The 13,448-nt window shown below is 37.2% G+C and overlaps 1 protein-coding gene across 7 annotated transcripts in view; it reads right to left on the bottom strand.

The window, feature by feature from the left end:
• The window catches only part of SUPT3H (SPT3 homolog, SAGA and STAGA complex component), a 602,245-nt gene that overhangs the window by 70,495 nt on the left and 518,302 nt on the right, over positions 1–13,448 (bottom strand). For 3 of the 7 annotated variants that reach the window (XR_012034198.1, XM_072832814.1, XM_072832811.1), the window contains one exon: positions 2,410–2,550. The exons of 1 other annotated variant lie outside the window; for it this stretch is intronic. Coding sequence is in view for 3 of the 6 variants with exons in the window: in XM_072832814.1 (XP_072688915.1) it covers positions 2,509–2,550 (42 nt within the window). In the remaining 3 variants the exon portion in view is untranslated. Of the gene's footprint in view, positions 1–2,409; positions 2,570–5,015; positions 5,124–13,448 lie in introns of those variants that run through there. 3 more of the 7 variants (XR_012034199.1, XM_072832808.1, XR_012034197.1) reach the window with 2 other exon arrangements.

Here is a 13,448-nt window from a genome sequence, read left to right as displayed (position 1 = left end):
TCTGAGTATGTTAATTCCCCCTCCCCTGCCTGCAGACCTCTTTTTTCAAAAATTAATGTATAACTGACATAGAATACAGATTATTTAATTATACCACGGTCCCTTTGAAGAAGATTTTAATGTCACACTTATGCTTTAGCATGTGTCCAAATTAGTATCATTAAAAAAAATAAATGTAGGTCATTGTCTAGGATAAACATGCTATAAAATCCCAATGTGTCTTGGTAGTATCTTATGCAAATTCAGTTTGGTGGAGTGAAACAGTAGCCTGAGAAACAGGGGCCATGGATCTGGTCTCTGGTCTGTCACTGCCATTACTGAGTGACCCTGGGAAAGTTAACTTCCCTCTCCAGGCTACATACTTTCATTGTGAAAAAGAATGGTTGTTCGCAATCATCTTTAAGACCATCTTCTGTTCTAACATTTTATGATTTTACCTGACATTTTAATCTTGAGAGAAAAGTTTATTGAAATCACATCTTTTGAGATCTTCCTTCTATAAAATCTTTTCTATACCCGCTGCTTAAGAAAATTTTATTTCACTTCAAATTCAGTGTTGTTGAAAGAGTCAGAGAAAGAGTCTAAGTGTAGAAAAGAAAAAAAAATAATTAAAAATATTAATATTGAGCAATTATGGGGACATCTAGGCTGGGTTGGGACAGACATAAATGACCTTGTTCTATTCTAAATTCAGCTCACTGGCTTATGATGAAAAGTGAAAGGTTATTATATGGACTTACTGGGCAAAACCAGATTTTATAAATAATTACCTGTCAGACTGTTCAAGATAGACAAACATACGCCAGACCAACAAAAACACAGACCTGTCATATTTCTGAGAGAAATGTACGTTGAGTCTTCCTTCTCTGGGGCTATAAGGAGATCAGGTAAAATAAAATGAAGGGAAAGACCTGAACCCTGTATTTTTTGCCTTGTGCGCACTTTAAAATGTCTAATGTGGGAGAGAAGGAATTTTGATGTGAAAAATTAGTCCCTGAAAATTTCATACATCCATAAGCCTGGCAGATCGAAACCAAATACAATAAATGCTGTCGTTTTAAAAGTTAGGATGTTTACTGCAAGCTTATAATCTTCCATGATTAGGGATGCCAAGAAAAATAAGAATGATGGTAAAAAGAAAAGTTTGATCATACATTTCAACAAGCACAGACGGAACATCAAAACCCCTTGGCAATTTTTTTGATATTATATATCTGCGTTTTTTGTTCTTGACATGAAGATGTTTTCCAGAAGGACCAACACGGAACAGGTAAATGATAGTTAACAAATGTGAATGATGTGGCACGACCGTATTAACTGAGCCTCACGATGATGTGGTTGCAGGAGGAAAATCTTTCATGCTACTTCTTTCTGTTTTTATTGATTCTTTACAGAAGGCTGTTTCGGCATGTGTAAAAACCAGAATAAAAGTAAGACTACACAGAAGTCCTACAGAATTAAAGAAATGACTTCCTTTTTTTGTAATTCAAGTTGAATCAGGAACTGTACAATTATATCTGCTATATTTTGATTTGTTCTCAAAAGTTAGAGTTCCTCATTTAAGAGAGAAGAAAGTAGAGGTGCCAGAAGAGTAGCTCAGCTGCTACCAGCAAGAAATTAGCCAGTCCACGACTCTAATGTAGCTGTGGGAGTGCTGGGAAGGGGGAAAGCAAATCACTCACTGAGCTCTCCTTCGTCAAGTGATTGTGATGATTTTGTCTCTAAATGGCCATGTGCCGTGTGTGTGTGTGTGTGTGTGTGTGTGTGTGTGTGTGTGTGTGATGGGCCTGGAGACTGGAGGGACGGGGACCATGAGGACAGGGGAAGAGGGCCTACGTGAGCAAAAACACGCAGGAAGGCAGATTTGTAGGAAGTTCAGAAAGAAGGGATGAAGAAGTAACACATGCGCTCTAAGTAGGGGGAAGGGATGAGAGGATGGGAATAGACAGTTTATCACATCAATTAGGTACTTGATTAGTGTGAGTTTATAAAAGGAATATTTGTCTCTAAGATTCACATAGGATATATGTAATCAGCAGATGTTGAAGTTGGTGGGATACTGCAAGGGGAAAACTGACTGTCCTTTTCATTTTATTTCCTTTGTCCCAAACCTGAATTACAAAATGCATCAAATAAAACATAGACTAAACACTGGGGGGAGGGGCGGGAAGGGAGGGAGGGAAAGACACTGCTGTTAAGATATGTGAGCTGAGGGCAGTAAATTCATTCCAAATTAAAATTTCAAAATTGTGTGATCTGCATTCTTGTCCACCTACACACTACCCCAAACATCCTGCCATTAATTAGCTAAACGGCCCAGCCAGTAAACAAGAGCAAGCATTCAGGGGGCTGGAAAGGAGCTGGAGTCAGCTAGTTGATAGTCACAACAAACCAACCCACTCCTGAGGATACAGAGAAGGTAAACTTGTATTTTATTTTGTCCAAAGAGGGGAACAGAAATCACCTTAATATAACATTGCCTTTCCTGTTGTTACAGTCACAGTCCCATCAGCAGGCCAGAAAAGCCATCCCATTCCTGCGGTAGGCACTCTGTCAAAGAAAAAGAAATCTGCAATGAATTATCACATCAAGTCAAACCAGGAAAGGAGGCAAAAAAGCAAGCAGAGCTTTCTTCCTGTTTTGTAGACTTGGCTGCCTACAGTCTACTAGGGTGCTCGGTCGGGACATTTCTGGTGGCTGGGATATAGCCACCACTCTATTAGAAAGTCAGTGTGGTTAACAAGTGGTTAGTGATTCTATTTTGGGGGAGTGGGAGATATGCAAAATAAGATATCCCATTTTGTTAATTGATTGGGTTTGCTTAGGTCAAAGACATGTTGTGTGGAATCTGTTTGTCCTTTATAAACATGTGTTCTCTATTGGATATGCTCAAGAATCACTTCTAATTAACTATCTTAATAGTCTATAAATTACTGACTCGTTAGAGCCTTCCCAGGCCTAATTTATAGTCTCCGTGAAAAGCTTGGAAACAGACACTAACAGAGGCCTTTCCTTCCCGTGAAAATATGGTGATCTCTAAGGAGTTCTATACACTACTGACGTTACAGAAAACTTGAATCTTACATAATTTTCAATACATACACATGTGCATATAGATGTAAGTCTGAATATTCATAGTGGAATAAAATATTCCATAAAAGAAAGTGGGAAAACAGATACTAATGGCAATCATATAATACATTACAATAAATCAAGTAAAACTGCATGATTTTTTCTTTCTGCAAGATATATTCTAGAGCTTAGAACTGAAAAGCTGGACTACACAGAGGTTCTTGTGACTTGTTTTGAGTATCATAATGAGACCTAGAGTGAAGTAGAACTAAAATACAGGACTTAGGAAGAAAATTACCCTTTTCACCACATTTTGCATTATTTGAACTAGGACTAGTCATACTCAGAGGATTCATAACCCTCAATTAGATAGATTTTTTTCTATAATTTGTTTTCAGAAAAACAGAAAAATGACAAAAGCTCATATCAAGGATTTCCCCCCCCCTTAGGCTAATAAATTTGATGCTAGAATTTATATATTTCTGATCTAATACATTTATTTTCAACAGCCATGTTATGGAAAATACAGAGTAAGTCTTTATGAGCAAGATAATGCTATGGAGGGGCTGAAGAGTTTAAATCTAAAAATGGTTAGATTACATGTATAATTACACCCAAGAAGAGAAAAGTGGAACCAAAAGAAAGACTTCTACCAACATGAGGTGAAACAAAATGGTTTTCGGCACAACTTTGTATTAATCATAAAATTCAATTAATTTCAGAACCTTTCCTCCAAATATTCTGAGCTTACTCAGGATTTACTATGATTGTCAGACTTTGGGATGCGGGCTGAAATTTCATAGATTGGTTATATAGCTCGGCAGCTCACTCCAAATCAGCATGTCAAGGATGAGAGAACAGTGGCACATTCCACCTTTCATTCCTCAGAGCCCTCTCTAGGAGCTCACTCCTTACCATTAGACTTTTTTGTGCCACTGGACACTTGGATTGAGGCAAACATTCTAACAAGGACCAGAAAAATCCAGCTTTACCTCCTAAGAGCGTGTACTGGAAAACTGTTAAATGAGTTCCTCAGAGAGCCACAAATAACTTGCAGGAATGGATAGAGTGTCTTCCCACAACCACAGGCAGGGGAGCCTCAGGCCTTGAAACAGCCCCTACTACCACAGTTGCCTTAAAGAGGCTTATGCCAAAGTAATACTTTTCAGGTTCTTGACCTTGATGTTTGAAATTTTACAACCACAGCGACAACCTTTAACATAACATAATATTTAAAGCATGGGGATGGTTTACATGGAGATAAATGGACCTGGGAGTAAAGCTGGATTCCTTGTAAAGGTAAACGGTTGAAGTGAGTCTTGTTTGAAAAAGAAATTTTGGCTCAGGAGAAGACTGAGACTTGCCTGAGCACACCTGAGAAATTACCAAGTTTCATTTGTCCAGGGTGAGAAATATGAAATAGTTCTTCCTAGTATTGAAAAGGTTACTTTTCAAAGATCAATTCACTATCACAATCTATCACTATTGTTTGAGAATGACTAAAAAACTAGAGACATTTGGTAACAGAGACTTCGAGTAGCCAAGTTTGACGAGAAAGCCAAGAGTTTAGAGCTGCCCCAGATTTCTGGAAGAAGTTCTTCATATTCCAGTTCTAAAATAGGGAAGGGACAAACAAGCATGTATGATTAGTGATGAGCCATTTCGCCAAACCAATCCCCTAGGGTCCTCCGTCCTGAGTCATAGCTTTTTCCTTTTGATGTACCAAGGATGTATATTGTCTGTGGAGGGTGATTATGGGAACATCCCAAATTTGGCATTCTTTGCAGAGTAAGCAACTTTAAAGGAAGATGGATGAGGACAACTCATCTTTGTGTCAACTGTGAATTTCTGTTTGTGTTGTGAATGCTAAAACTAAATTTAAACACTGGTGTGAGGGCCTTCTAGAGGCCACATTCTCCTGAAACCCTTTATTTCCTACTTACTCTCTACTGTTAGATCCTATGAATGATTCCCTGCTTCTAGATCTTTATAGATACTCCTACTTAGTAAAACGAAGGCCTTGATCGGAAACAGCTGGGACCACCTTCCTCCTATAAAAAAGTATAAATTAATCAATAACACAGCAGACTTCAACCTGACAAACCAGCTTCTACATGCTATATACCAAATTAAACTTTATTTAATAAGGCTCTGTTCTCAACTACTAGTTGCTCCTATATGAATCTGCTGAAACCCTTACACATGCTAGCACCTCTAGTTACCAGGAAAGATAGTTTTTTTAAAAAAGACCAATTGTAGTTAATAGGCTTTTTGTTTTTCTTAAATTGAGGATCAAGCCAGCTCCCAATTTTTGACATTCATATATTCATTCAACTCCATATTATGGCCTACTACCAGAATATCAATTTAACTGGATGAACTGACATATATTCTGTCTACGGCACTAGGAACTGATGAGTAGAAATTAATTAATAAGTTTTCACCTTTTAAATATGATTTTTTTTCTTATCTGCATATAGACAAGTTAGAGAAAAAATTAAAAACCTAAACTGGTTTATTTCTTCTTTTTTATGGGCCATCAGAATTTGTACATTTTATTATTTATTTATTTATTTATTTATTTATTTATTTTTTAAAAATGTTTTTCGAGATTTTTATTTATTCACGAGAAACACAGAAAGAGAGGCAGAGACACAGGCAGAGGGAGAAGCAGGCTCCTCGAAGGGAGCCTGATGTGGTACTTGATTCCTGGACCTCAGAATTATACCCTGAGCTGAAGGCAGATGCTCAACTGCTGAGCCTGAGGCATCCCAAAGATTGTACACTTTAAGGAATATAAATATAAATTAATATTAAAAGGCAAAAGGCTAGTATTTGTTTAAATCAAAGATAAATATGCTACAAAACATAACGTGTAGCTCCTAGTCGAATATAACTGTATATCTGTTCTTTGTACCATTAACTTAATTCATAAGGCTTGAAGTATAGATAAAACTACCCCTTCCACCGGTTTGGATTTCTACCTTACTCTCCACTACTAGCTTTCCTGATTTTTTTCCACTTTCTCAAACTTCAAACGAAATAAAAAAAAATTTCACTGTAGGGGCTGACATCAGTAAGATGGCTGGCTAGGAGGTCCCAAAGCTTGTCTTTCTATAAAAACAATGAATAAACAACTATAAACAGACAAAGCAGCTCTGGGAAAACTCTAGACTACAACAAAGAAGCAGCAAAAACCCTGCAGAGCTCAAATACTGAGCATAGCTGTACAGAAAAGTATAAGAAACATTTTACTGACATCACTCCATCTCCCAGTTCAGAGAAGCTCAGTGCAAAGAGGAACCCCTTCGGAGGGATTATACCTGATGGGAAAAGGAGAGCAGGAGAACTCTTGTAATCCTCATCACTGCCATGGACAGTTGTAGGCTTTGTTACCGAGCACTCCCACAGTCTGTACCAACGCTTAACCCAGCTAAAGGAGCTGCCTCAAGTCCCACTGCTATGTCTCCTCAGCAGGAGCTGGAGCCACTGCTGTGCTGAGAGCTGTCCCCCGGGGTCTCAGCTGATGCTGTGCCCCACTCTCTGATATTGGGCCATCATAGCACCTTGCCATCTGAAAATGGAAGAGCTGGTGCTTTGTGCCCTGCCTTCAGGGTTCTAAGTCATAGCTTTGATCAATCTTCACTGGGGCTGAGTTGCTGCTATTCTGTGGCTGATCCCTGGGGTCCTAGGCTGTGGATCTGACTTGTCATCACTACCTTGTGATTGGTGCTGCTGTTGCTACTCTCTGTCCCACACTCTGGGTCCAAAGTTATGGCACTCACTTGCCATTAGCAGGATGTCATGCTACAGCTGTGTCATACCCCTTGTGTCTGGAGTCACAGCTTTGGCCTGGCATCATGGTGGCCAAGCTGCTGCTGCTCTGTCAGGGCTTTGGCCCATCATCCGCAGGGTATGCTGTTGTTGTACCCCTTGTCCTGGGCCTAAGCCACTGCCCCCATCCTGGAGTCCAAATCACTATGGCGATCCTCAGAGAATCAGACCCTGGTTCCTTCGGAAACCTACACATGCATGCATATCAGACATTTGGACTGCTGTCATAACAAGTGGACCTGTGCCCCAGGACCCTGGCTTCACTGCTGTACTGGGTGCCAGTTCACCAGGCCTGGTACCAAGAGGCATTCCCCTCAGATAAAACTCCCTCCCACAGGAAGAAAGGAGAACAGAAAGACTCCAGTAGTCTTTCACCTAGAACCCCAACAGACCCTGCTACTTACAAAACCTCTGCAGTCACGGTCAAAAAGAACCCCACAGTCTTTGCCAATGTTGACCTCACCTGATGTAGGTGTGTTCTCTCTAGAATAAGAGTCACAGCACCCTACTCAGTCAGAACCCTCACAGTCACTTTCTGTTAAAATCTTTCCTCATCAAAGTCAGTCTGAAAGGTTGAAAGAGGTGATTCTTCTCTCAAATGAGCAAATATCAATGCAAAGCCACAAGAAATGTAAAACAAGGAAACATGATGCTGCCAAAGGTGCTTGATAATTTTCAAGTTATCTCCAAAGAAATGGAAATCTGTGAGTTACCTGAAAAAGATTTCAAAACAATTATTTTAAGGAAGTACAGTGAGATTCAAGAGAACACAGACAAACAACAAAATTAACTTAAAAAAATTATGCTGAGTGAAGTAAGTCAATCGGAGAAGGACAAACATTATATGTTCTCATTCATTTGGGGAATATAAATAATAGTGAAAGGGAATATAAGGGAAGGGAGAAGAAATGTGTGGGAAATATCAGAAAGGGAGACAGAACATAAAGACTCCTAACTCTGGGAAACGAACTAAGGGTGGTGGAAGGGGAGGAGGGCGGGGGGTGGGGGTGAATGGGTGATGGGCACTGAAGGGGGCACTTGACGGGATGAGCACTGGGTGTTATTCTGTATGTTGGCAAATTGAACACCAATAAAAAATAAATTTATTATAAAAAAATAATACAACAATAATGAGAAGTTCAACGAAGAAAAGTCATAAAAACATTTTGGAGCTGAAGTATGCAATCAATGAAATGAAAAATGCAACAGAGAGCTTCAATAAGAGTCTCAGTCAAGCAGAAGAAAGATCTGTGAGCCTGAAGACAGATCTCTTGATACTATCCAGTGGGAGCAGGAGAAAGAAATAAAAATGAAAAAAAGTAAAGAAAGCCTGTGTGAATTATGGGACACCACTGAATGAAACAATATTCATGTTATGGGAGTCCTAGAAAGAGGAGAGAGAGAGAGAGAAAGGGTCAGAAAACATAAAGAAATAATGACTGATAACTTTCAAAATCTGGAGAGAGATGGCCATCCAGATATATGAAACTCAAAGATCCCCAGAAAGATTTGATTTAAAGAGATCTTCACTGAGACAATATAATCAAACTCTTGAATATAAAAAAATAAAGGGAATTTTGAGAGCAGCAAAAGTTTATAAAGAGTCATCAGATATAAGGAGACCCTGAAAAGGCTATCAGCAGATCTCTCAGAAGAAATCCTTCAGATCAGGAGACAGTGGGATAATATACTCAAAGTGGTCAAAGAAATTAAAATGCTGTTCAAGAACACTTTACTCTGGAAAGTAGTTCCTGGGTAGTGATAAAGACTTTTCCAGACAAATAAAAGCTAAGGGAATTTATCACCACTAGACCTGCTTTTCAAGAAATGCTAAATGGAGTTCTTTAAGATGAAACAAAAGGATGCTAATTAGTAACATGAAAGCATCAAAGTATTAATTCACTGATATAGGTAAAGATATAGACAAATTCAAAATAATCTAATACTGCAATGGTGGTATACAAATCAGCAGACTCTAGTATATAAGTTAGAAGACAAAAGAGTTAAAAATAACTATAGCTACAATATTTTGTTAGTGGATATACAATATGAAAAAATGTAATCTGTGACACCAACATACAGTTGGGGGACAAGTAAATGTGTAGAATTTTTTCATGCAATGGAAGTTGTTTTAAACTTAAAACAGACTGTTACAAGATGTACTTTGAAAGCCTCATGGTAATCACAAAGAAAAATATATAAAATATGCAAATGATGAAGAAAAAGAATCAAAGCATACCATTACCAAAAAAAAAATAATCAATTTTCAAGAGAGGAAGGAAGGAACAAAGAAACTATAAAACAATCAGAAAACATTTAAATGGCAATAGTAAGTCTTTACCTATCAATAATTACTTTAAATGTAAATGGTTTAAATTTTCCTATCAAAAGATATAGTGCACTTGACAAGATTAAAAAAGGAAAGACCCAACTATATGGTACTTACAAAAAACTTTTCAGCTTTAAAGACACTCATGAGCTGAAAGTGAAAGAAATGCAAATGGAAAGGAAAAGAAAACAGGGGTAGCTAGCTATTCTTATATCAGAAAAAAAAAAAGAACTTTAGGTCAAAAGTTGTAACAAGGGATAAAAATGGTCATTATATGATGATGAAGGGGTCAATTTATCAAGAGGGTATAATAATCATAAATACATATGCACTTAATATCAGAGCACCTAAATATATTAAAGGATTATTAACAGATCTGTAAGCAAAAACACATTGATGCAAAAATAGTAGGGGATGGACCTCAATACCTCACTTTCAAAAATGGATAATTATCAGACTTAATATCAATAAGGAAATAGTGGACTTGACATACTATTTATTTATTTATTTATTTATTTATTTATTTATTTATTTATTGACATACACTTTAGATCAAATGGACCAAACAGACATATATAGAACAGTCCATCCAACAGCAGAATACAAAGTATTCTCAAGTACACACAGAACATTCTCCAGGACAGATCATATGTTACATTATAAAGCCAGGCTTAAAAACTTTTAACAGGCTTAAAAATCTTATCAGCACAATGGTATGAAACCAGAAATCAGTAACAAAAGGAAAACTGGAAAATTTACAAATATGTAGAAATAAAACACACTTCCAAACAATCAATGGGTCAAAGAGGAAATCAAAAGGGAAATTAAAAAAAAAATCTTGAGACAAGCCAAACAGGAAACCTAACATGCCAAAACGTATGAGATGCAACAAAAGCAGTCCTGATAGAGAAGTTCATAGCAATAAATGTCTGCATTAAGAAAAAAAGAAAGATTTAAAATAAACAACCTAATCTTTACCTCTGGGAATGAGAAGAACAAATTAAGACCAAAGTTAGCAGAAGGAAGGAAATAATAAAAATGACAGTAGAAATAAATGAATAGAAAGACAGTAGATAAGACCAACAACTGAGAGGTGGTTTCTAAAAAGATGAAGAAAATTGACAACCTTTAGCTAGACTAAAAAAAAAAAAAAAGAGATAAAAGAAGAGACATTACAACATAGATCACAAAAATTGGATCATCAGAGACCATATGAACAAGAATATGCAAACGAATTAAATAACTTAGAACACAAGGATAAATTCCTAGAATCTGCTACTTACCAAGACTGAATGATGAATGGAAAATCTGAACAGACCAATAATGAGCAAAGAGATTGAATCAGTAACACAAAATCTTCCAACAAATAAAATCCCAGGACCAGAAAGCTTCACTGATGAATTCTACCAAAGCTTAAAGAAGAATTAATACCAATCCTTCTCAAACTCCCAAAAATAGAAGAGCAGGAAGCACTTTAAAACTCACTTTCCAAGGCAAGCATTTTGATACCAAAGCCAAGAAAGGACACTACAAGAAAAGAAAATTACAGTCTAAGACTTTGGTCAAAATTCTGACATGGGTTTTTCCCCACACCAACAAGCACATCTTGGATACCAGTTCAGTGTCCTACAATTCAACTTAATTCTGACATATCTACCTGGAGAGAGCATCAGATCCCACAGGTTAAGGACTCAGTCCTACAAAACTGCTGCCTCCCAGCCCCCTCACACTGTAGATGCCAACTGCAAGTCCAGTTTACCACCTGTGCTTCTGACTGACCAGCTGTAGACTGGAGGTTTCAATGATCCCCTCCTTGGGTTTAATTTGTTAGAATGGCTCACAGAACTCAGAGGAACACTGTACTTATAAGACTGCTGGTTTATTACAAAAGTATACAATTCAGGAACGATCTGATGAAAGAGATACATAGGGCGAGGTACAAGGTTAGGGCATGGAGCTGCCATGCTCTCTCTGAATGTGTGTCATTCACCCTGAATCTCCATGTGTTCACCAACATGGAAGTTCTCTGAATTTCATGTTTTTGTTTTTGTATTTTTGTGGACTTTCTTATATAAAGAAGATTGATTAAATTTATGACTACTGGTGACTGAACTCTATCACCAGCCCCTTTTCTCTCCCTGAAGGTTGGGTGCTAGGATGGAAAGTTCCAACCCCTCTAATCACATGACTGGCTCCACTGGCAACCAGCCTCCATCCGTAGGTGTACTCTAGAAGTCACCTCATTGATATAACAAGAGACACCTTTACAGTCCATGAGAAATTCCAAGGCTTTTGGAGCTCTGTTCCAGAAACAGGGATGAAGATCAAACATATATTTCTTATTATAAAAAACAATATCACACAAGCCATGTCCCTGTTGAACATAGATGCAAAAGCCCTCAACAAACTACTAGCAAACTAAATTCAGTAGCACACTAGAAGGATTAAATGAAGTTTATCTCTGGGGTTCAAGGATGATTAAACACACACAAATCAATAAACATGATACACTACATTAAAAGAATGAAAGGTAAAAACCATATGATCATTTCAATAGATGCAGAAAAAGCATTGACCAAAGTCAACATCCTTTCATGATAAAAACTCTCAACAAATTAGGTATACTAGGAATGTACCTAAACATATTAAAGGCCATATAGAACAAACCCAAAGCTAACATCACGCTTAATGGTGAAAAGTTAAAAGTCTTTCCTCTAAGATCAGGAACAAGGTAGTAGTGGAAGTACTAGACACAGCAATTAATCAAGAAAAAGATAAAAGGCATCCAAATCAGAGAGGAAAAAGTAAAATTATATCTATTTGCAGATGACATAATCTTTACATAGAAAGTCTTAAAGAGGGCAGCCTGGGTGGCTCAGCAGTTTAGTGCTGCCTTCGGCCCAGGGTGTGATCCTAGAGACCTGGGATCGAGTCCCATGTCAGGCTCCCTGCATGGAGCCTGATTCTCCCTCTGCCTGTGTCTGTGCCTCTCTCTCTCTGTGTCTCTCATGAATAAATAAATAAAATATTTAAGAAAAAAAAAAAGAAAGCCTTAAAGATGCCAGCAAAAACTTTTAGAATTATAAATTAATTCAGTAATGCAGGATACAAAAATCAATATACAAAAATCAGTGGTGTTTCTGTACACAAACCATGAATTATCTCAAAGAGAAATTAAGAAAGTAACCCTATTTACAATAGGATCAAACACAATAAAGTCATTGGGAAAAAATTAGCCAAGGAAATGAAAGACTGCTGGTAAGAAAAATTGAAGAAGTCACAAATAAATGGAAAGATATCCTGAACTTGTGGACTGGGAGAATTAATATTGTTAAAATGTCTATACTACCCAAAGCAATCTACAGATTCAATTCTATCAAAATTCCAATGGTTTTTTTTTTTTTTTTTACAGAAATAGAAAACATAAACGTAAAGCTCATAGGGAACCACAAAAGACCCTGAATAGCCAAAGCAATCTTGAGACAGAAGAACAAAACTATGTTTCACATTTTCTGACTTCAGACTATGTTACAAAGCTATAGTGATCAGAATAGTATGGTGCTGGCATAAAAACAGACACAGATCATGGAACAGAATACAGAGCCCAGAAATAAACCTACATGTATATGGTCAATTAATTTTTGACAAAGGAGCCAGGAACGGACTAGGGGAAAGGACAGTCTTTCAAATAAATGGACAGCCATATGCAAAAGAATAAAACTAGACCCATATTTTACACCATATACAAAATCAGAAACAAAAATCAATTCAAAATAGATTAAAAACTTGAATGTAAGACCTGAAATTGTAAAGCTCCTAGAAGTAAACACAGAGAGTAATCTTCTTGACACTGGTCTTGGAAATGATTTCTTGAATAAGATGCCAGAAGCAAAGGCAACAAAAACTAAACAAGTAGACTACATAAAAAGAAAGAGCTCCTGCATAGCAAAGGAAACAATAAATATAAAGGCCACCTACAGAATGGGTGAAAATATTTGCAAATCATATATCTGATTAGGAGTTAATACCCCAAATATAAAAGAACTCAAGTAATTTGATAGCAAAAAAGCAAGTAATTCAATCTAAAATGCGCAAATGACCTGAACAGGCATTTTTTCAAGGAAAACATACAAATGTCCAAGGGGTATATGAAAAGGTACCTAACATCATTAATCATCAGAAAAACGCAAATCAAAGCCACAATGAGACATCC

This window comes from Canis lupus, chromosome 7, assembly GCF_048164855.1.
Source record: "Canis lupus baileyi chromosome 7, mCanLup2.hap1, whole genome shotgun sequence".
NCBI lineage: Eukaryota > Metazoa > Chordata > Mammalia > Carnivora > Canidae > Canis > Canis lupus.
The sequence above is the reverse complement of the archived record's forward strand: the minus strand, read 5'-3'. Positions and strand labels throughout refer to the sequence as shown.